The sequence below is a fragment of the Tursiops truncatus genome, chromosome 9 (genome assembly GCF_011762595.2).
Source record: "Tursiops truncatus isolate mTurTru1 chromosome 9, mTurTru1.mat.Y, whole genome shotgun sequence".
In the NCBI taxonomy this organism is placed as follows: Eukaryota; Metazoa; Chordata; class Mammalia; order Artiodactyla; family Delphinidae; genus Tursiops; species Tursiops truncatus.
In genome coordinates this window covers 105,022,934-105,045,772 of record NC_047042.1, presented here as the reverse complement: position 1 = coordinate 105,045,772, position 22,839 = coordinate 105,022,934, and the positions used below count along the sequence as shown (strand labels likewise).

The 22,839-nt window shown below is 45.2% G+C and overlaps 1 protein-coding gene and 1 long non-coding RNA gene across 8 annotated transcripts in view; one reads left to right on the top strand and one right to left on the bottom strand.

Moving 5' to 3' along the window:
- Positions 1-5,681: 5,681 nt before the first annotated feature.
- LOC109549167 (uncharacterized) lies at positions 5,682-8,071 on the bottom strand. The gene is made up of 2 exons (XR_002175374.3): positions 7,965-8,071; positions 5,682-6,590 (listed from the first exon to the last, which is right to left on the bottom strand). It is a non-coding gene; the product is annotated as an uncharacterized lncRNA (long non-coding RNA).
- ESYT2 (extended synaptotagmin 2) overlaps positions 7,143-22,839 on the top strand; it is a 77,305-nt gene continuing 61,608 nt past the window's right edge. For 2 of the 7 annotated variants that reach the window (XM_019930233.3, XM_073810147.1), the window contains exon 1: positions 7,145-7,754. In XM_019930233.3, the coding sequence (XP_019785792.1) occupies positions 7,443-7,754 (312 nt within the window). In that variant the 5' untranslated portion in view covers positions 7,145-7,442. Of the gene's footprint in view, positions 7,755-8,222; positions 8,357-22,839 lie in introns of those variants that run through there. The other 5 variants (XM_033863574.2, XM_019930235.3, XM_019930236.3 and 2 more) reach the window with 5 other exon arrangements.

Below are 22,839 nucleotides of genomic sequence, written 5' to 3'. Positions count from 1 at the left end.
AAGCCACCGCAATGAGAAGCCCGCGCGCCACAACGAAGAGCAGCCCCCGCTCGACACTAGAGAAAGCCCGCACACAGCAACGAAGACCCAACGCAGCCAAAAATGAAAATTAATTAATTTAAAATAATAATTAAAAAAGTGAAAAACACAGATGAAATCAAATTTAATAAAATATTTAACCAAATATATACAAAATGTTATCATTTTGTCATATAAAATATATTTACAATATTGAGTTGTTTTATACTTTTTTAATACTGGCCTCGAAATCCGTTGTGTATTTTGTACTGACAGCACACCTCAGTTCAGACTGGCCCCGTTTCCTGGGCTCACAGCCCCACGTGGCCAGTGGCTTCCACACTGGGCAGTGCAGGTCAGAACACAGGGTGTGTGAGTGGAGCGGGATGGCAGGAGACAAGGCTGGAATGGGGGACTGGGCCAGTTTGTCAAGGGCCCTGGAAGGCAGAGACTAGGTGGCGGCTTGGTGGCCTTTGGGCTCTGTTCAGCCTCGTGGCCTTTGTGCAGGCTGCTTCTCTGCCCGGATCCCTGCAGCTTTACCCCCTGCTCACGCCAGAGCCTCCTCTGCTTCACCTGTGTCTGATTCACTTGTCACAGTCTCCCATATCCTCTTCCGTGTAATTTAAAAATGTATGTCTGGGCTTCCCTGGTGGCGCAGTGGTTGAAAGTCTGCCTGCCGGTGCAGGGGACACGGGTTCGTGCCCCGGTCCGGGAAGATCCCACATGCCGCGGAGCGGCTGGGCCCGTGAGCCATGGCCACTGAGCTTGCGCGTCCGGAGCCTTTGCTCCTCAACGGGAGAGGCCACAACAGTGAGAGGCCCGCGTACCGGAAAAAAAAAAAAATGTATGTCCAACTCCTTCACTAGACTATAAACCAGTACAATTGCAGGTTGTGATAGAAACAAAAGCGCTTTTTTTTTTTCACAGTAATAAGTAACTTTATTACAAAAGTCGCATCACGATAGTGTCACTGTAGTGTGTGGATATGAAACCTACCTGCCATGTTAACTAAGGGCTGGTGAGAAGTCACTAGCAGCGTGTTTTACAGCCTGCAGTAAAAGTGGGAATTACAGGGTACCTACTCTGTAGGGATTGTGAGGATTGAAGGAGTAATTCTGTAGAATAGTTAGCATTTTGTGTCTGGCGCAAACTGAACCATCAGTAAAAGTTGTTATTAACACTTTTATTATTGTTGTTCTTATAGGTTATCGCCTAACCTACAAGCATTTAGAGATGAAAATGGCTGGGATACCAACATTATAGGCTTCCTTTGTAAATTCACAAATTATCCACTACCATATGAAACCATAACTGGAGCACATTTTGGAATTTCAGAGAGCCCATCAACACCCCTTTCTTCTCTTAACCCACAGAGACTGTAGTGGCAGAACCCTAAATGCCCCTCGAGTCCGTGGTCCACTCTCCTTGAGACTGTGATGAGTTCACGCCGGAGACTAGCTTACTAATCAGCTAAGTCAGAAAGGAGATTGTCCTTAGTGGGCCTAACACCAAAAGAGGTGACGCTTCAGAGAGACACTCCTGCTGTCCTGGGAGAAGAAGCAAACGGCCACATCAGGAGGGGTCATGTGGAGGGAGCCGAGGGGGACCCCTGACTGTCAGCCCCCAGAAATCAGGACCTGAGTCCTACAGCTGCAATGAACTTGGGAGAGGATCTCAGGTGAGAGTCTCCAAGAAGACCACAGCTCAGCCAATGCTTGACTTGCCTTTCTAGGCCTGAGCAGAAGGGCCCAGCCAGGCCGCGCAAGTATCATCTTCATTATTGGTAAACACTGAAACAGGGCTTGTGACTCAGTACTCGGCTCCAGTTGGGGACTCTAATAGGTACCGCCTAATTCAGACTCCTCCACAAACATCAGGGCTCCCCTCACAGGCACAGAGCTGCTTCGGGGCTCCTGAAGCCTGAGCTGTACTCAGTAGATAAGTTTCATCATGGAGACAAGCCTAGACAGGATTAACTCACTGCCACAGAAGGCTTTCCACGGGTGGAGACATACAAACCAGGTTTTGAAAGATGCATAGGAGTTTTGCATAAGGACAGAGGAGAAGGATAGTTCAGACACAGAGAACAGCAGTGCAGGTGCAAAGGCACAGAGAGAGTAGACAGAGTGGTTTGGGGAGAGTGAGAAGCAGTGAGACAGTGCAGGGCACAGACCCTGGTTGGGGGGGGCGTGTGAGGTGAGATGCAGGGTCAGAGCTCTGCTTGTTCTGCAAGGGATCTTTTTTTAAATTATTATTATATTTAATTTAGTTGGCTGAGTTCGGTCTTAGTTGCGGCACGTGGGATCTTCGTTGCAGCGTGCAGGATCTTTAGTTGCAGCATGCAAACTCTTTAGTTGCGGCATGTGGGTTCAAGTTCCCTAACCAGGGATCGAACCTGGGCTCCCTTCTTTTGGGAGCGTGGAGTCTTAGCCACTGGACCACCAGGGAAGTCCCTGCAGAGGATCTTTAATTTCACAGCAGAAGCAAAACAAACAGTTCATAAGCAGGGAAGAGATTCAATCAAATCTGCATTTTATATTGGCCATTTGATAGAAATAGGAACTTTAAAAAATAATTTTCCAAATAATTTCAAATTTGGAGAAAATATTTGAGTACAAAAGTCTCCATCACCCAGATCATACAGCATGTGCTTCCACTCGCCTGTCCCTGACTCACACTTATCATCTATCTACACACACACTTACCCATCATCACTGGTCTTTCTCTGAGTCATCTGACAAAAAGCTTCAGATATGATTACTCATCACCCTGAAATACTCCAGGGCCTGTTTCCCCAAAGCAAGGACAGCCCCTGCTCCACAACCCTCCCAGTCCAGAAGTAAAGATTGATACAACTCTGCTGTCTAATGCACAGGCTGTTCCCCAAATATTTCTTTTCCTTTGTGGCCCAGATCCCACTCAGGAACATACATTGCATGTAGTTGTGCCTCTTCAGTTTCCTGCAATCTGGGGTAATTACAGTTCCTCAGTAAGAAAACAGGGGGCCCCCCAAAATATAAAAAATTAAAAAAAAAGAAAACAGGGGCCTCTAACACTTCACCTGTCCAGTGAGCCCCCAGGCCACACCTGGATCAAGCTTTCTGGCAGAGACGCCCAGACATGCTGCTCTACTCCTCTCAGCTCGTGGAGTCAGGACGCAAAATCCCAACGTGTCCCTAGCTTGCTGGCAATATGTAGCTGGGTCACACCTGCCGGCTTTTCCCTTTGGGATTGACGAGTACCTAGTAGCAGGTATTAAAACCTCCACCTACCATCCTTAGCCTCCACTGATAACTCACTCCAGCCCTACGGTGACCGCTAAATGCCGATTTTCTGCTTCCGTCACTCCAGTGATTTATTTCGCATGCATTCCTCACTTGCTCGTTCACCTACATCGGTATGGACTCGTGGGTTCCTGTTTTACTCACTGGGTTGTAATCTGCCAACATCATCCTTGATTTTGCTGCTCAAATTACCCCAGATTTAATCAGTGGGCACCCCTCCCGTCGCCTCCTATGTCCTTAGGCATCATGTGATTCTTTGAAATCTTTCTTACTTTCTGGCACAACAAAATATTTCAGGCTCATCTGCTCCAGCCCTGAAGTCAACTGTTTCTCAGAAGATCCCTGGCTCCTTTTGCTGCAGAATGGTATTTAGAAGTGAGATCTGGAAACTACATGTACGTCTACCTGTACACTTACATCAAAACACACGAGTTCATACTCCCTCCAACTCCAATCCAACACCTCAGGGCTCTTTCCACCTCCCCCTTTGCATGCTTATGAGATCTCCAACAGCAAGAAGCCTGAATTGCATTATCCTGAATAACGCATCATCCTTGCACTATCCAGTGTATGTGTCTATTTGCCAGTATAGCCAGGCTGACTGGTCACCAGTACTAGGCCTAACACTGTCTCCTCCGTGCTGGGGAGCACAGGTCTCTAGGGAGCTTTTAAAGAGGGCAAGATTAAAGAGATACCAATCAATTAAGAAAATGTTGTAGTAATCTGGGCAAGCAAGCAAGGACCAAGCTTTTCCTGATTCCTCTAGTTGCACAGCAAAGAGACACACTCAGGTGGCTCAGGTAAAGAATGTGTGATTGTGTCACCAAAGAAGCATCTGAGAAAAAGGAACAGGAGTCTTGATGAGTCTGGGAAAAATGAGACTCGTTGGTAGTGCCAACTAAAAATTGTCACTCGCCATCTGTCTCTACAAAGATGAGGTCACCAGCCACTGCAGTCGCTGGCCTTCCACACCCCCTGAAAGGAGTTCAGGGCAGAGATCAGGAATGAGGCCCTTTGTGCTCTGCAAAAACTGGCAGAACAGGTCTTCAGATAGTTAGATATTTTCGGGAGACCATGTTATGAGCCCAATTTCTTGCATGTTTTCATAGCTAGAAAAGCACTAAAATCATTTACAGAGACATCTGCTCCTCGTGACGAGCAGCCACATTCTGCCAAAATGTGTGCTCGATTGCGTGTACCTCCTTCACCAAAATCACACATATGCTGAACAACCCTCCGTCCCCACCCTGGCCCGCTGTTTGGAGCAGTTCCTCAGAACAATCTGAGAGGCTGTCTCCTGGGCTATGGTCCTCATTTTGCCCCAAATAAAACTTAACTCACAACTCTCACTTTGTGCATTTTTTTCAGTCGACAGTAGCATGAAAGGAAGGGAGGCAGACTGTGCCCCTCCCCTCTGCACTGAAGCCCACGTAGAGGTGCTGGGGAAGGAGCTAGGACAGGGAGAGGGGAAGAGGTGGACGAAGGGTTGATAAGGCCCAGTGCTAGGCAGGAGGGGATCTAAAACAAAGCAGAACGGATTGAACTTAAACTGAAGGCAGCACTTTTCTCTGAAACTAGAAAGGAGGCGCGCAGAGGCTGAACCTTCACAGTTCTGCACTGGAACACTCACAGTGATGCTCCTCTTTCCTCTGAGAAAGCAGTGCCTTTCACTGGAGAATTCTCTACAGAGAAGGTAAGGAAAGAGGTAACATGAAGAGGTCACAGGAGATTGAGGTAGAGAGTAAAATGTTAGCAAAAACCTAAGAACTAGGCCGGGCCTGCCATTAGACTCAGCAAAGAATGAGATGGGTTCTGCCTTGCTGGGAAGTGGCCAGAAGTTCAGTGGGGTCACAAAGGCAGCAGAGGCTGGAGGCTGATTGGTGCACAGCATGGGCCTGTCTCTTCAGTGTATTTTACATCCCTAGACCGCCCAGGTCAAACGCTTTATCACAGACATGCAGGATTCCTTGTGTGGCTCATGTTCACGCAACTCTTTATCTATAGGATGTGATTCTACAGCTTTTTAGAGGAAAGACTGCAAGACAGAAAGGGTCATGCTCCTTCCTGTGTTAACAAGGCAGCTACTTGTTTTGAGGTTGTAACTTGGTCTTGAGTGAAAGGTGGCATTAGAGCTTTAAGCTGTTGCGTAGGAAAAGGGGTAAGACTCACCATTTTACATATTTGCAACTCACATCATGTAATTTGGGGGAAGGAAAACCATTCCTTTCCTTGCTTGTGGTTTAGTGCCCTTGCCCAAAGCTGAGTGTTCTAGCCCCTGGGGCAATGTTTATGAGATTATATGTTTATATATATATATATATCTCCATAGCCACACACACATATATGCATACATAATTACATACAGACTCACAGATGAGGTGAGGGGAGGTATCCTTTATTCATTCAGTACCTGCTGTGCCAGGCACTGTGCTAGCGTGAAGATATGATGATACACATAATACAGTTCTTGCCCTCATAGACTTCAAGCCTAGTTGAATGATTAATGAGACTCTGGCAAAGTCACCAATGCACGCAGATGCTTGCCTTCCCACTGCCCCCAAAGTTCATGGGAGCAGCAAGTCTTCACTCACTGCGTCTAACAGGGCTGTGACTGCAGTTCTCTTCAGCTGGTGATCCTCTTCATCTTTCAGCCTTTCACTCTCCTGTCTGCACGGCAAGATGGTCTGTGGGATATCACTGTTTTGTCCTGAAAATGGCAGTCTTTGCCCCTGCAACCACTGCACAGTTATCGTTATTCCAGAATCCCTACAATATGGCAGGGAAGGGCCCATGTGACACGAACACATCCACCAAGAACTTAAAAACATGTAAGCTGCTACATTTCTCTCCAGTAGTCCCTGCCCCTCCTAAAGATGATCACGCAAGGCTCCCAGTAACATAAAGATTTGAAGAGCAAGAGAGGGGAAAAAACTAGCCCTATTGTTACAAACTGAATTAAAACATCCTTGGAACTCACTTAATATGCTTAAAAAACTTTCCTAGGCTGTCCTCTGCAACTGTTTGGCTTTAAGGAGACTACAAAATAAATATAATTACCCTGATGGAGTTTTGTGGAAAGCAAAGCGATCAAAAGCTGTCTGTGCTTCTAGAAGCGATTCAGAAATCGCGGGCAGGATGTCAGCGCCCGCGGCAGAAGCTCTCGGGCACGGACAGCATCCTGCTTAGTGAGCGGGCGCTGGGTCCCCGCTGTCCCGCCGGGCGAGGACAGTTCCTGTCCCACGCGCACACAGGGGCCTATCCCGCACGCTCCTCACGCCTCCGGGACCGCTGAGAGAGTTCCATCAGTAAAACGTCTGCACGCTGGGGGCTCTCACCACAGCCGGGGACCCACAGAACCACTCGGATTTTCTAACAGCTTGGAAGTGCCTTTAACAGTGACACCTTAAAACTTGGCAAGTGTAGCGCAAACTCAGGAGCGTGTACTTCTCCTTCCACAGCAGCCCTGCACGAACCGCGACCCAGGTGACGGGGCGAGCTGAACCCTCACCGCCCGCGGGTCCAGCCCCAGGAGCCAACCCTCACCAGCCACAGAACCCACCCCTTCCAGACTCACACCCTGCGGCCAGTGAGTTCCGCTCCTTGACGTCCACGCACGCCCCGCCCACATTCACCTTATGGGCGCCCCGCCCCGCGTGTGGACGCCCACGCAGGACCCGCCCCCCTCGCCTCATCGGCGCTCCGCCCGCCCGCGCGATGACGCCACAAGGCCCCGCCCCACCCGCCTCAGGGGCTCTCAGCCAGGCCTGTGGGGTGACACCCACGCCGGCCTCGCCCACCCTGTGGCAGTGGCGCCCCGCCCGCCCGCGCGATGACGCCACACACCAGTCCCGCGCACCAGCCTTCGCGGGGCTCCCGGGTCCTGTGGGATGACGTCCCACGCTGGCCACGTCCACCCAACGTTAGGCCGCGCCCAGGCCCGGGGCCACGCCCGACCGCCGCAGTAGAAGCCCCCGAACCCTCGCCGCCGCCGCACCGCCCGGCGTGCTGACGTCGCACGGCGCCGCGGGCTGAAGCGCGGGCGGGCGGGCAGGGCGGCTGCGCTGTCCCCTCAGAGGGGCGCTGGCGGGCGGGCTGAGGTGCGTCGGCCCGGAGCCAACCGGAGCGCTGCGCGGCGGGGCGATGAGCGGCGCCCGGGCCCCGGGCCCCGAGGCCGGCGCCGCCGGGGCCGAACCCCCCGGCGCGGCGCTGAGCGTGGACGTGGCGGGGCTGCTGGTGCAGCTGGCGCGCAGCTTCGCGCTGCTGCTGCCGGTGTACGCGCTGGGCTACCTGGGCCTGAGCTTCAGCTGGGTGCTGCTGGCGCTCGGGCTGCTCGTGTGGTGCCGCAGGAGCCGCGGCCTCAAGGCCACCCGTCTGTGCCGCGCGCTGGCGCTGCTGGAGGACGAGGAGCGCGCCGTGCGCCTGGGGGTGCGCGCCTGCGACCTGCCGGCCTGGGTGAGTGGGCGCCGCGGACCGCGACACGCCCCCGGCCCTTACCTTCCTGTCCGCCACGGCCCCGCAGGGTCAGGCGTCCCCGCCCGCCCCAAGTCCTCCCGGGTCTGGGGTCCGCTCACGCCCCAGCCCACCCGCCCACGTTGGGGCGTCCTGACCAGGGGCGGCACGTACGCCTGGGTGGGCGCCGGCGTCGGGCCTGGGCCTGTGTACCTTGCGGGGCCTCGCCGCTGTCGCCGGGCCCAGCCTCCCGACCGCTCTCGGCCCGCGAACCCCTTTGGGTTGGCGCCTTCCCTCCGCCGCGCGGGGCCCGAGCAGGGCCGCACAGGTGAGGCGCTGTCTGCGCTGTCTTGCCTTGGCCACGTCGTCACGCCTCGCTGTGCGGTGCCGTGACTCCCGCCTGCGGAATGTGAGCTCGCGGCCGCCGGGTGCCCTGCGCGGGCCTGGACGCCACTCCCTGCCCCCTGCGGAAACGGCGGCCAGCGGTGTGGGGAGAAGGGCGGTTTCCTCCTTGCCTGCGAAGTCTCAGCCGTTCTTGGTGGTTTCTGGCACAGTTGAGGAGCAATGGGGGTCCCCCAGAAGATTTGCTGGTACGATGATTGGAGGTGTGTTCCGGTTCTTTGGAAGTAACGTTATAAGCTGAGTAACTTTTATGTAGGGTGAACTCGAATCCCAGGTGAATTTGGGGGTGGGTGGGGCAGGCGTGGTATTGATCGTTTGTGCCCCAAGCGGTTCTCTGCATATTTTAGTTAGGCAGCGTGGAAACTAACGGAGTTGGTTCCCTCGTTCTTTCTTAACCGTGAGTAGGTGCCAGAGTTTCGGACGGTAGGAAACAGTGCTTGTTTAAGATAAATGATGCTGCTGTTAGGCTTGATGTAAACTTCCGGGAAGATGGCCAGCCAGTGAGTTTCAAAAGGGTCGTTTTCTCTTAGAGGAGAAAAGGGCTTGCAGTACGATCCCTGTTTCCAATCAGAAGACGCTTGTGAAGCAAGGCATGGAGTGCATGACACAAGGCAAATAGGTTGCAAAGCAGGAGTGCCCACGGCCAGGAGGAACTCAATGGCTACTGCCTTGTGGTGACAAGTTGCAATTGCAGTAAGAACCTCACAGTCAGGGACTTCGGAAATTTAAAATTCCGTCAATACGCGGTGGACGTGTGGCACAGGGCTACTTGGAGCAATCACAGTAACCAGCGTGGTGTAGCTTTTTGCCAGAAGCAGGAAAGAGGAGGGTGGTGTAGAAAACGGGAACTCAGTAACAGAGGTGCGAAAAGCCAAGAGCAGAGGTGCACTTTGGAAACGCAGAAGGACTTTCAAGTGGTGTCTGGTATCTTGTGTCACACCGAATTAAGTGATTCCAGAAAGTAGCTAAAAACAGAGTAGGGGCATTACCAAAACAGCAGACATAATCAGGGCAGAGAGTCACAGAAACTGGGGGTGCTGACATTCATAGATGCTCGGTTATGGAGCAGTCGGCTAACATCAAATTTGCTTGTAAAAGCTGTGAAATGCAGCCTATTTTCACATAATGAATTAACAAGTATCGTTGTTACCATATTGAAGGACAGGGCAAATTATTACTATTTTTAGCAGAAGAAAAGGGTGATTAGCCAAAGCTTCCTTCCTTGGGTTTCTCCTCGGTGTGACTTAAACTCATGAACTGTGGTGTTCATGTTGTACAGTAAAGAATTTATGTTTTTTCCAAAATTTTTTACTTGTTCATTCCAAATTTGTGTTTGTGCTCACGTCACACACAGATGTATACTTAAACATGCCTGTATTGCTTAGAAAACTACTGTGAGGATTCACATGAAACTTGACGGTGATCATATCCAAGAAAAGCACTAGGAATCTGGGGTTTGAGGCAGATTTTTTAATACTTTTTTAAATTGTAATACCCATGTGTTGTTTTCACGACAAAACCAGTGAATTACACTGTCTAGATGTGGACCTGCTGTTCTGCTGTAGCCAGGGAGTCCGTGCATAAGAAGAGCTAAGTTTTCTGTATCAGTAGTTCTTTGATTTTTACGGTACATACTTCGGTTCTTGGGGTTCAGAACTTTGGGCTGATGTTTTGCTTTGAACAACATATGTTTGTATGGATTTCATAGTGTGTCATTGACAGCTGTGATTCACAGCAGGGTAGAAGCAGAGCAAAACTAATGTGGGGCTCACTTCCTAACCTCCCTTTTGAATATGTTCACTGACAATTTTTCTTCTGCTTATTTAGTACAGTAAAAATTTATACTGGCTGTAAAATGAGATGATTAACAAATATGAATACTTGGAGAAAAAATACATATACTGTTTCAAATTAAGGCTATTAGCATATGAAAAATGGCTCTCAACGTGATAATTCTGTAAGACCTTGATCCTACAGCTTTAATGTGTACCACATTACTATTCATTCTTTACTTTTTTTTTTTCCCCCCATTAACAGGGAAAAGGCCTGCAGGTTGGAGTTGGTAGATTGGGGACTGGCCTTTTCGTTGTATCGGTGGTCTCCCCTTGTTAATTGGGCCCTTGTAAAATTAGACTGTGGTTGAAGAATATTGTTGAAGAGCTTTTATAGACGTGAGTAGGGGTGATTGTCCACTGCTAGTTTTGTTTATTTGAAAAATTAGAACTTGGTGTGAAGTTTGTCCTTTTCCTGCTTTCACTACTGCCAATAAATGCTGATTCCATGGCTGCAAATAAGTAGAGACCCAAACCTGTCATAAATGACAACTGGTCTTTTATTCCTCTAATACTTTGATGATTGAGATTTAAAGTATAGTGAACTTCTGTGTTCTGTTTTTGTTATTATGCACCAGCTTTTCTTTAGGGAGAGCTTTCTTCCCATGGTTCTTCTGGTAAGTTCAGGAGAATTTAACTCTAGCCAAAATTTAATATGTATAGGCTAAGAACCAAATGGACAAAAGAAAAGAATACACTTTGGTCTCATGTAAAGGAAGGGCAAGTACTTTTATTCTCAGTGTTAATCATTGACTTATAGTTTAAAAAATTTTTTGTGAACACTTGTAACAGACTTGTAGCTAAATCGGGATCCACAGTTTAGCTATTTTAAACTGTGGTTGCAACTTTAGCATCTAGATCCTAGAGCAGTTATGTGCTTTGAGAAGATGTTAGAACCTCCTCAGAGCTGTGAAGGGGATATGGATAATCTTTGGGTTTCTTGTTTATGTGCACACTACTGCTGTTTTTCAAAGAGAAAAAGGACAGTCACCCTCAACATCTCTTATGCTGTCTAAATGCTTCATGAAGTTAGAGCAGAAGGCCCCATCGTTGCTGGACACAAAGCAGTAACTATTTGTTTTTTAGTTTAAGCTAAAAACTGGATTTAAATTTAGGATATTTGCATCCATCAGGTTGTGTGCTCTGGTTTTTCTGCATCAGACGAATATTAGCCTCACTTTACATTCAAGATGGGAGCTAGGACTGAACTATATATAATTTAAGTAGATACAGGAATTGAAAATATATGTAGTATATTTATGTTAAATTATATTAAGTTAATACATGTTGTGTTAAATTATATTAAATATGTTTATAAAATATAGACCTTGATCCTGTGAAGAACCGATGATGAACAGCTGACTCATGAGTTATTGTTCTCCTTAGGCCTGGTGGACCTCTTTCCTATTTTCTCTGTGGGTTTTCATGATTTCTACATTGGTTGCAACATTTAACCTTGAATGATATCACAGACATTGTGAATAGATTAAAAACCATTGAATTGTACACTTTAAATGAGTGAATTGTATGGTATTTGAATTATATCTCAGTGCTGTTAAAAAAAATTATAAGCATTGAATTTCTCTTAAAAACAAAGAAGTGAAACAGGTGAACAGTTATAGTACAAAGTAAGCCATACAAACCTCCTTGCTTATGGAATTCCAGCCAAAACTGATACAGCTTTTAAAAATTATTGTTCCAATATAAATTTGGAGACATTTACATTTTAAAGAATATTTAATGAAAGTGGAGGGCTTGTGAATGAAAACAGTTAACTAAGTAAGTGTTTTTACGTTAAACCTAATGTTACTTTACGCATTGATACTACATTAGCTAAACAAACAGAAATTGTGCTTCAGAGATATACATAGCCTAAATGTGTGTTTTTTGTGTGAGTTATTCTAAACTCTTACTTTAATTCAAGTACTGATATGTAATTACGATGTGCGTTTGGGAAGTTTAACCTATAAATTGGTTTGTTTTCTACAAATGTATCCTATCATAGCATTATTTTATTTATTTATTTATTTATTTATTTTTGCGGTACGTGGGCCTCTCACTGTTGTGGCCTCTCCCGTTGCGGAGCACAGGCTCCGGACGCGCAGGCTCAGCAGCCATGGCTCACGGGCCCAGCCGCTCCGCAGCATGTGGGATCTTCCCGGACCGGGGCACGAACCCGTGTCCCCTGCATCGGCAGGCGGACTCTCAACCACTGCGCCACCAGGGAAGCTCTTTATTTATTTTTTTTAAAGGCCCAGTTTTAAAAAAAATTTAAATTTTTATTTACTTATTTATTTAATTGGCTGCACCGCTCGGCATTCAGGATCTTGGTTCCCTGACCAGGGATCGAACCTGTGTTCCCTGCAGTGGAAGCTTGGAGTCCTAACCACTGGACTGCCAGGGAATTCCCCATACATTTTAGAATGTACTATTTGTAGTCTCTTGCATTTTGTTATGTTTTGTTAAATCATTACCTTTTTTGGTGTCCATGACAATGCTGCCTCAGATGAATTTTCCTTCCCCATTTAAAGATCTGAGGACCCACTATCTACAGAAGTGTTAGAGATCACCTTGCCTTCATGTGTGTACTTCCCGGTAGATACGAGGTGGGGTGTGATGGCCGAAGAGTGCCCTGGTGGGTCAGAAGGTGGTCAGTGGTGGGGGCGTGCATATAGACACACTAAAGGACATTGAAGAATAAGTGGGAACAGCAAGATAAAAAAGTGCAGGATTGGGAAATCAGGCATCTCAGGGGATGAAAGCATCAGAGCCCAGTAGGACAGCAACATGGGTACCTGGGCCCTGCCGTCGGGAGGGAGCTGTAAGGAAGGTGAGGAACTGTCAGCTGGGCCCAGGGGTGAGGAGTAGAGCTGCTCTGACGGGGGCCTGGCCGCCTCTCAGGGCAACACTCGCATTTCTCAGGGAGACGTGGCACGTTTGGACATGGGAGGAGGGGGACATCGTGACGTACTCAGAACCCATTTGTGAAGTCAGAAGGTGGAAGCTCCTGTGCAGTGCCGATTACTGCTGGGTTGCCCTGCTCTACACCCCGAGGTCGCTGGAGACGCCTGTCCACCTCCCCCAGATAGACTTTTATTTTACTCTGAAGGGTCTTACTGTGCCATAAACACTGCGTCATCCCCTGCTCTTTTGAAACTGGGTGGGCATAGTTCTTACATAAACAGTGTCAGTAGTTGTGTTGCATGGAACCATTTTTCCATTTAACATGTTTTATTCACAAGTTTTCTCATGGTCTTTTGCCCTCTCAGTGTTTTTTCTTTCTTAATTTTTTTTCCCCTTAAGTGTTAAAAAAAAGTCCTGTAAGTTTTTTAAAGAAAACCATCTATTTTGGTGAATTTTTCCTAGAGTAGATCACATTTTAAGGAACAAGCCCAGCTTAAGTGCAGGGATCAAAAATGAGCTTTCATTGATTCATCTATTCACTCAGCCAGTATTTATTGGATCTTTCCTGTGTTCCAGGTACTGTACTAGGTGATGAGTTAGACAAGGCCTCAAACTCAAAAATTTACTAGCTGGTGATTACACAAATCTAGGGATAATCCTAGTTTTAGTCATAGTACGCACTGGTAGTTTTTTTCTTTTTTTTAAATAAAAATAATACATATTCATTTTTGTTAAATCCAAAAATATATAAAAACATTATTCATAATTCCAAACCACCCATCATAGTAGTTGGTAAAAACTATAACAACTTTGAATGGAATTGTTAGTGTGTATTCATCTATTTGTACTGATAAACCATACGAAAAATCATTTGTTCAGAAAAATATGGTTTAGTGTTTAAAAGTTTTCTGGACTCTTAACTACATGTGGAAAAAGAAAGGCAGACCTTAATTAGGTCTTTCACTTGGTGAAATGGTATGTTCATTTTTTAAAAAGACTATGCCTTTTAGAGCATTTTGTACATTTATTGAAGTAATAGCTCAACTCTTTAAATCAGTGTATTGTAAAAGATTTTACTGATGAGGATTAAAACTTTTTTCTAGGGTTTGTAGATCTAGCTGTGCGTATAAGTTCAGTTTTATGCTATCCTGTCTTTCCTATTTTGTGAAAGGCAGTCTTATGATTACTCATAGTGGACGCCTCTGAGACCTGTAGTTCAATATCTGGTGTCTTTTTTTCTTTTTAATTAATTAATTAATTTATTTTTGGCTGCGTTGGGACTTTGTTGCTGTGCGCGGGCTTCTCATTGTGGTGTCTTCTCTTGTTGCGGGGCACGGGCTCTAGGCGCCCGGGCTTCAGTAGTTGTGGCACGTGGGCTCAGTAGTTGTGCCTTGTGGGCTCTAGAGCTCAGGCTCAGTAGTTGTGGCGCACAGGCTTAGTAGCTCCGCGGCATGTGGGATCTTCCCAGGCCAGGGCTCGCACCCGTGTCCCTTGCATTGGCAGGCAGATTTTTTTTTTCAAGATTTTCAGTTTTATTTTTTTTCTCATAAGCCTAGTCATATTTTTTTAAGACATTTAATCTGCGAATAGAAAACCCTGAATCTTAAAAAAGCTAAGGGTTTGGGTTTTTTTCTTTTTTAATCTTTTTAACATCTTTATTGGAGTATAATTGCTTAACAATGGTGTGTTATGTTCTGCTTTACAACAAAATGAATCAGTTATATATATACATATGTTCCCATATCTCTTCCCTCTTGCATCTCCCTCCCTCCCACTCTCCCTATCCCACTGCTCCAGGCGGTCACAAAGCACCAAGCTGATCTCCCTGTGCTATGCGGCTGTTCCCACTAGCTATCTACCTTACGTTTGGTAGTGTATATATGTCCATGCCTCTCTCTCGCTTTGTCACAGCTTACCCTTCCCCCTCCCCATATCCTCAAGTCCATTCTCTAGTAGGTCTGTGTCTTTATTCCTGTCTTACCCCTAGGTTTTTCATGATATTTTTTTCTTAAATTCCATATATATGTGTTAGCATATGGTATTTGTCTCTCTCTTTCTGACTTACTTCACTCTGTATGACAGACTCTAGGCCTATCCACCTCATTACAAATAGCTCAATTTCGTTTCTTTTCATGGCTGAGTAGTATTCCATTGTATATATGTGCCACATCTTCTTTATCCATTCATCTGGTGATGGACACTTAGGTTGTTTCCATCTCTGGGCTATTGTAAATAGAGCTGCAGTGAACATTTTGGTACATGACTCCTTTTGAATTATGGTTTTCTCAGGGTATATGCCCAGTAGTGGGATTGCTGGGTCCTATGGTAGTTCTAGTTTTAGTTTTTTAAGGAACCTCCATACTGTTCTCCATAGTGGCTGTATCAATTTACATTCCCACCAACGGTGCAAGAGGGTTCCCTTTTCTCCACACCCTCTCCAGCATTTATTGTTTGTAGATTTTTTGATGATGGCCATTCTGACTGGTGTGAGATGATATCTCATTGTAGTTTTGATTTGCATTTCTCTAATGATTAGTGATGTTGAGCATTCTTTCATGTGTTTGTTGGCAGTCTGTATATCTTCTTTGGAGAAATGTCTATTTAGGTCTTCTGCCCATTTTTGGATTGGGTTGTTTTTTTTTGTTATTAAGCTGCATGAGTTGCTTATAAATTTTGGAGATTAATCCTATGTCAGTCGCTTCATTTGCAAATATTTTCTCCCATTCTGAGGGTTGTCTTTTGGTCTTGTTTATGGTTTCCTTTGCTGTGCAAAAGCTTTGAAGTTTCATTAGGTCCCATTTGTTTATTTTTGTTTTTATTTCCATTTCTCTAGGAGGTGGGTCAAAAAGGATCTTGCTGTGATTTATGTCATAGAGTGTCCTGCCTATGTTTTCCTCTAAGAGTTTGATAGTTTCTGGCCTTACATTTAGGTCTTTAATCCATTTTGAGCTTATTTTTGTGTATGGTGTTAGGGAGTGATCTAATCTCATACTTTTACATGTACCTGTCCAGTTTTCCCAGCACCACTTATTGAAGAGGCTGTCCTTTCTCCACTGTACATTCCTGCCTCCTTTATCAAAGATAAGGTGACCATAAGTGCGTGGGTTTATCTATGGGCTTTCTATCCTGTTCCATTGATCTATCTTTCTGGTTTTGTGCCAGTTCCATACTGTCTTGATTACTGTAGTTTTGTAGTATAGTCTGAAGTCAGGGAGCCTGATTCCTCCAGCTCCGTTTTTCGTTCTCAAGATTGCTTTGGCTCTTTGGGGTCTTTTGTGTTTCCATACAAATTGTGAAATTTTTTATTCTAGTTCTGTGAAAAATACCAGTGGTAGTTTGATAGGGACTGCATTGAATCTGTAGATTGCTTTGGGTAGTAGTCTTTTTCACAATGTTGATTCTTCCAATCCAAGAACATGGTATATCTCTTCATCTATTTGTATCATCTTTAATTTCTTTCATCAGTGTCTTATAATTTTCTGCATACAGGTCTTTTGTCCCCTTAGGTAGGTTTATTTCTAGATATTTTATTCTTTTTGTTGCAGTGGTAAATGGGAGTGTTTTCTTGATTTCACTTTCAGATTTTTCATCATTAGTGTATAGGAATGCCAGAGATTTCTGTACATTCATTTTGTATCCTGCTACTTTACCAAATTCATTGATTAGCTCTAGTAGTTTTCTGGTAGCATCTTTAGGATTCTCTATGTATAGGATCATGTCATGTGCAAACAGTGACAGCTTTACCTCTTCTTTTCCGATTTGGATTCCTTTTATTTCCTTTTCTTCTCTGATTGCTGTGGCTAAAACTTCCAAAACTATGTTGAGTAAGAGTGGTGAGAGTGGGCAACCTTGTCTTGTTCCTGATCTTAGTGGAAATGCTTTCAGTTTTTCACCATTGAGGATGATGTTGGCTGTGCGTTTCTCATATATGGCTGGCAGGCAGATTCTTAACCACTGTGCCACCAGGGAAGCCCTATCTGGTGTCTTTTTAATGAACTACAGCAGGATGTCCAGAGCAAAGTGTCAATGCAGAGTAATAGCACATCTTAAGTGCACCCCGTGTGTCAGCAGCAGTGATTCCCTTTTTTAAAAAATGCCATTGTTGTACCTGGTGACTACACTTGAGAATGGGTGATAACCACACAAATGGCAGATGTGGAAATACTAGTATGGAAGTTTTTATTATGCTTTCTTTTTTATTATTTGTAAAAATGTCATTGAAATTGAGCTTGAAGTTATTTTGTTTGTTCAGTCACTTAGTGAACTTATCTTTCTGCTTTTAATGAACATGCCGTTGTGTTTGCCTTTATTTCTTATGTTATGACTAGACAGGGTTTAAAAACATGATTTTTCTAGTATGAAAAGAACACTTGCTCATTGTAGAACATTTCAAGCTTTGGAGAGTAAAAAGGAAAAAAGCTACCTGGAATCCTACTAACCAGTGATAGCCATTATTAACGTTTCGGTGATTTTCCGAATCTTTAGTATGTCTGGAGGTACGTGGATATTGTATTTGCTTACACTAAGGATTATGTTGTGGACGTTATATCATTATTCTTCAGAAATATGACTCTTTTTTTTGCAGTAGTATCTTTTATTTAAATTATGTCTGGTGGACAGATTCCAAAAATCAGATTGTTAGTTACTATATGTTGAGAAAAGGTAAAACTAGAGTTTAAGATATTTAATTTTCTACTCTTTTCAAGTTATAAAAGATTATTTGCTTGAACTATTTGTCAGATTGTTCAGGATATATGAACTATTTTTGAATTCATAAGAGTAGCATGATAATTTTATAAACAGAAGTCTAGCTTTAGGGGGCAGTGTTTGTTTTTGAATGGTGTGATGTTAAAATAAGCACTGTAGATTTATCCAGATCCCCTCTTACGTACATAACCTTTGGAAGAAGAGAGTTCTCCCACGCAGAGTCGCTCTTCCAATGGCTTTTCTTCCTCTGCTGTGTTGGGATGTGAGAGTTGGTTAAGTTGGAGTCACGGCTTTGTGTAGCACAATGTTGGGATTGCTATCTGGAGACTGCTGAGAAGGCTCACTGCACTGTCCTTGATCTCATCTGAAAACAGCAGCCGCGTGATTGGTGTTGTCAGTGTCACTTGGCAGCCCTGGGGCACTGAGTGATGTGGGCCGCCCTCGTGGGTACCCACGTCACACGTGCCGGCGTGGCTGCTTGGGCACACACTCGAGAAGCAGGCTCTGGATCTGATAGATGTAGGTTCCTGTCTGAGACCCACCCACTCCCAACTCTGTGCACTTGGGCAAGTTGGTCACACCTTTTAGAACTCTAGTTTCCTCATCGTTAGGTGGGCATTGAAATGAGCCCGACCCTGTGTTGTGGTTGTGAGGCTGGAATGAAGAAAGGCCCAGGGATGTGGCAGAGGTGGCTAGTGGTACCCTGGGTTAGTGATCCCAGTACTGATGCTTCCTTTCAGCTGCACTGGTGTTAACGGGCCAGCTTCCTGCTGCCTGTGGCGCGTCTCTGACTCACCTTGCCACTTCCTCCCGACTTCAGCCAGAGGGGGCAGATGAGATCAGAGCTTCTCTTTTACTGTGGTTTGTTTATCTGGTGTTGTTGCTAAGAATTTATCTGCTGTAATGCTTTGTTATTAGTCACACTCTAAAGTATTCCTTGTAATTTCTTTCTCTTTTTCTCTGTATATCCCTAAAGTAATTACCCCTCATCCTTGCTGCTTCTTCCTTAAAACAAATTCTGTCCTGAGGTTGTGGTTAATCTCTCCTTGCTCTGGTTGCAGCAGCTGCCCTGATGCAGTAGATAACCGTAGTTAGTTCCATTATGACAGTATCATGTTGTAAAATTTTTAAGTTCTTGTAGTCATTTCCTTCATCTTGTGAATAAGTGTTGGTTAGTGACTAAAGTGGGGATTTGAAAATGTATATCCTATTTCTGGGTCAGTTGTAATAGTTTAATTTAACCTATATTAGATGTGGAGTTGTTTTCCTTCCATTTGCATCCGAGGGGTTGAGATATGTTTTAGGTTTCCCAGAGGATGGCGGATCTGCAGAAGATAAATCCAGTAATGTGGGAAGAGAACATCGTCCAACTTGCTTCATGCCATAAATATTACACTGGAGTACGTGTTGTATACTGGTTTTCGGGTCTGCCACTCATTCTGAGATACCAGCATGAAATTGCTAAAATTATTTCTCTGAGTGATACTTGTACCTTCTGTTTTCTTACAAAACTTTGCTTACATATTTGTTAAATCATTTAGTTAAGTGTGCTTAGTCCTGTAATTGTGTGTAGGATCAGGAGTTTGAAGACAGGGACTTTTTATATCTGCCATAGCATCTAACAGTATTTGCATGGAGTTTGCACAGTAAACCTAGTGAGTTGTTGGAACAGTGAGCTACTAATTGCTTGTTTTATGAGGAGTGTCTATACCCAATTATAAATTGTCGTATAATGCCTGTGTTGCCATTATTACACATATTTGAGGTGAGCTGCCTACTGAGATCATTAATTTATTTCATTTGTGCTATAAACATTTAAATGCCTAGCAAGCAAATGCGTAAGATCTGTTAATAGTAAGTTAATATCTGACTACTGGGTTTTTAAAACCAAAAACCCAAATATAATCTGAAACAAAAATGAGAATACAGTCTCAATTTTTTCACATACATAAAGAAAGGTCTTGAAATTTATCCAGAGCTATTAGAAAGTGTTGATTTTACTTAATAGCTTGAATCAGATTGTGGTTTTATATTGGGTGAAATGGAGTGAACACTGCTGTATGTATGAAGGACGGTTTTAACAGGAATTATCTGTAGATTGTATTTCATGGTGGATGGTGCAAGAAGGGAAAGGTAACAGCTCGTCTTTGCTTGCTGCCTGCACTGGGGCCACTGTAAGAAAACTAGGCAAACTTGGTGGCTTAAAAAACACAAATTTATCATTTACAATTCTGGAGGCCCAAAGTCTGGAATCAGTTCCTTTGGGCTGAAACCAAGGGATCCGCAGGGCCGTGCTCCTCTGGAGGCCTTTCCTAGCTTCTGGAGCTGCGTTCCCGGGCTCATGGCCCTTCTGCACCTTGAAAGCCAGCAGCTGCTTCGATCATCACGGCGCTTTCTGTTTTCTTTCTGTGTCATTTCTGCCTTTGCGCCCTCTTGAAAGGATATGTATGATTGCATTAGGGCCCACCCAGGTGATGCAGGATAATTTCCCCAACTCAAGATCCTTAATTGATCACATCTGCAAAGTCCTTTTTTTTTTTGTCTCATAAGGCAACACTCAAGTTCTAGGGAGTAGGACACGGATATCTCTTGAAGGGCCACCAGCACTGCCCTACATCTTGGAGTACTCAGGAGCCAAGGTGGCTGAACACAGTGATGATGGCTCAGCTTTGTTTCATCGGTTCTGAGAGGCACTTTCCCTCCACTTAACATATCTGGTCTCAGATTCATCTCATGACCACGTGTGATTCAGTTAGTGTACTCTTTCCTTCTTAGTGGCACAAAAGTGGTGGTGTGTCTTATAATTGGTCATTTCTTGGATTCAGCACTGTGGCTGTTCCCTTTTTCTGCCATAGCCCTGGTGCCTGAGAGTTACCTGTGGTCTTGGAGCGGCAAATGGGGGAGAGAGAGGAGCTGAGCTATTGGATCTTCGAAGGGCGGCCCACTTGGGCCAAAGTGTTTGCATTGGGAGATGAGGAGAGGCTCCCGGGGAGGGGCCTTACGCCCTGTGAGTGCAGGAGTTTGGGCTTGATCTGGATGACGCCCGGAAAACACCAAATCATTTAAAAGAGTGGTGTGTCCCGATTTTAAAAAGGCATGTGTAGCAAGGTAAATCTGGCAGTGATGTCCAGCTGGACTGAGGGGACTGAGGGGTGGCCAGAGCCAGGCACGAGAAAGGAAGGAGTCACCCTGGGAGGATCTGATGGGATCACACTGGGAGGGAGGGAGGAAAGGAGCGGGATGCGGGAGTGAAAGGTGGTTCCAGGTCACTTGCTTGGCTCCTGGGTGAGGACATGATGATATTTGCCAAGAATGATTCTGTAGGAACAGTAGTTTGGAGGCCTAGAGATAAGGATGGGAAATTGTTAATTTTGTTTTTTAAACGTTAAGTTTAAGAACCCTAAGGGAGTTCCAAGAGGAGTTATCAAACAGCAGCCAGCGGCTGGTAGGTGAGATCTGGGGGACACACCCGGACACTTTCAGTTCCTAGGTGACGGGTGGCTGAGATCACGCTTGAAGTGGAGAAATGGAGAAAGCATGTGTAGACAGCATAACGAGACCAGAGGGCCCAGGACAGACCTTTGCACTCTGGAGGAAATCAGGGGATGGAAAATGAGGGGAGGGAATTCCCTGGTGGTCCAGTGGTTAGGACTCAGCGCTTCACTGCTGTGGCCCGAGTTCAGTCCCTGGTTGGAGAACTAAGATCCTGCAAGCTGCAGTGTGGCCAAAGAAAAGGAAAAGAAAGAAAGAAAATGAGGGAAAGGGTTCATTCATTCAGTGCTCACTGTGTGCAGGTTCTCTTCCAAGCACTCTGCGTAGACACCTGTTACCCTCATTTTACAGGTGAGGGGACAGACCACCCTAACACTTGTCTTTGGTTCCAGGGCATAGTTTGAACTGGGAAGTCTCTTGGTGGTGAGGAAGAAACTGGGAATTAGACATTGTCTAATCTAGTTATTTTGATAATTTCTACTTTTCAAAGGAGGAGGCTAGGGCCCAGGGGTTCAGCGGTCACCGCAGTCACACAGAACTGGAGGCAGTGCCGGGCTGGGGTCTTGTCCCTGCTGGCCACGCCCTCTCCACTGCCCCTCGGCCCAGCTCACTTGGTTATACAGCGTTAGCCTAGCCGTCTCAAGTATCTCAAGTGTTAGGCAGCGGGGTAGGCTGTCAGTGTTTTCAGTCTCTATAATTGGGACAAGTCCTTTTTCCGTTTCCAAGTTTTTGTCTGGGATCATTTTCCTCCTGCTTGAAAAACTCACTTTAATATTTCTTTTAATGCAAGTTGGACAGTAACAATTTTTCTCAAGTTGTGTTCATTTACAGAAAAATCAAGCAGATAGAGTTCCCATATCCCACCTGCATCTAATTTCTTGTATTAGCGTCTTGCATTAGTGTGGTATATTTGTTGTAATTATTGAACCAGTGTTGACACATTATTAAGTTCCCGGTTTACATTAGGAGTCTCTCCTTGTTTGTAGAATAGTTTCACTGCCCCTGCGCCCCCCGCAATCCCCCGAGTCTTCCCTCCTCCCCATCCCCAAACCTCTGGGTGGCCACTGATCTTTTTACTGTCTGTAGTTTGGCCTTTTTCAGAATGTCAGAGTTGCAATCATACTGTGTAGCATTTTCACATTGGCTCTCTTAGCAACATGCATTTAAGATTCCTTGTTTTTTCCTGGCTTGAGAGTTCATTTATTTTTATTGCAATAAAATTCAAATAACATGCAATTAACTATTCAGTGTCATTTAGTACCTTCACAATGTTGTGCAACCATCACCTCTGTCTGGTCCCCCAAATTTTCATCTCCCCAAAAGAAACCCTGTATCCTTGAGCAGTCACTCCCACTTCACCCGCACCCACATGCAACCACAAATTTGCTTTCTGTCTCTATGATTTTATGTATTCCGGATATTTCATGTAAATGGAATCATTACAATATGTGACCTTTTGTGTCTGGCTTATTTCACTTAGCATAACATTTTTAAGATTTTACCCTGTAGCATGCTTTGTTTCTTTTTTATGGCTGAATAATGTTCCATTGTACAGATATACCCCAATTTGCTTATCCATTCATCCTTGGAAGAACTTTTTGGGTTGTTTCTGTCTTTATGAGTTGTTTCTGTGCTATTATGAGTAGTGTTGTGAACATTCATATACAAATTTTTGTTTGAATACCTGTGTTTAGTTTTGTAGGGTATATACCTAGAAGTGGAATTGATGAGTTTAACTTTTTGCAGAGCTG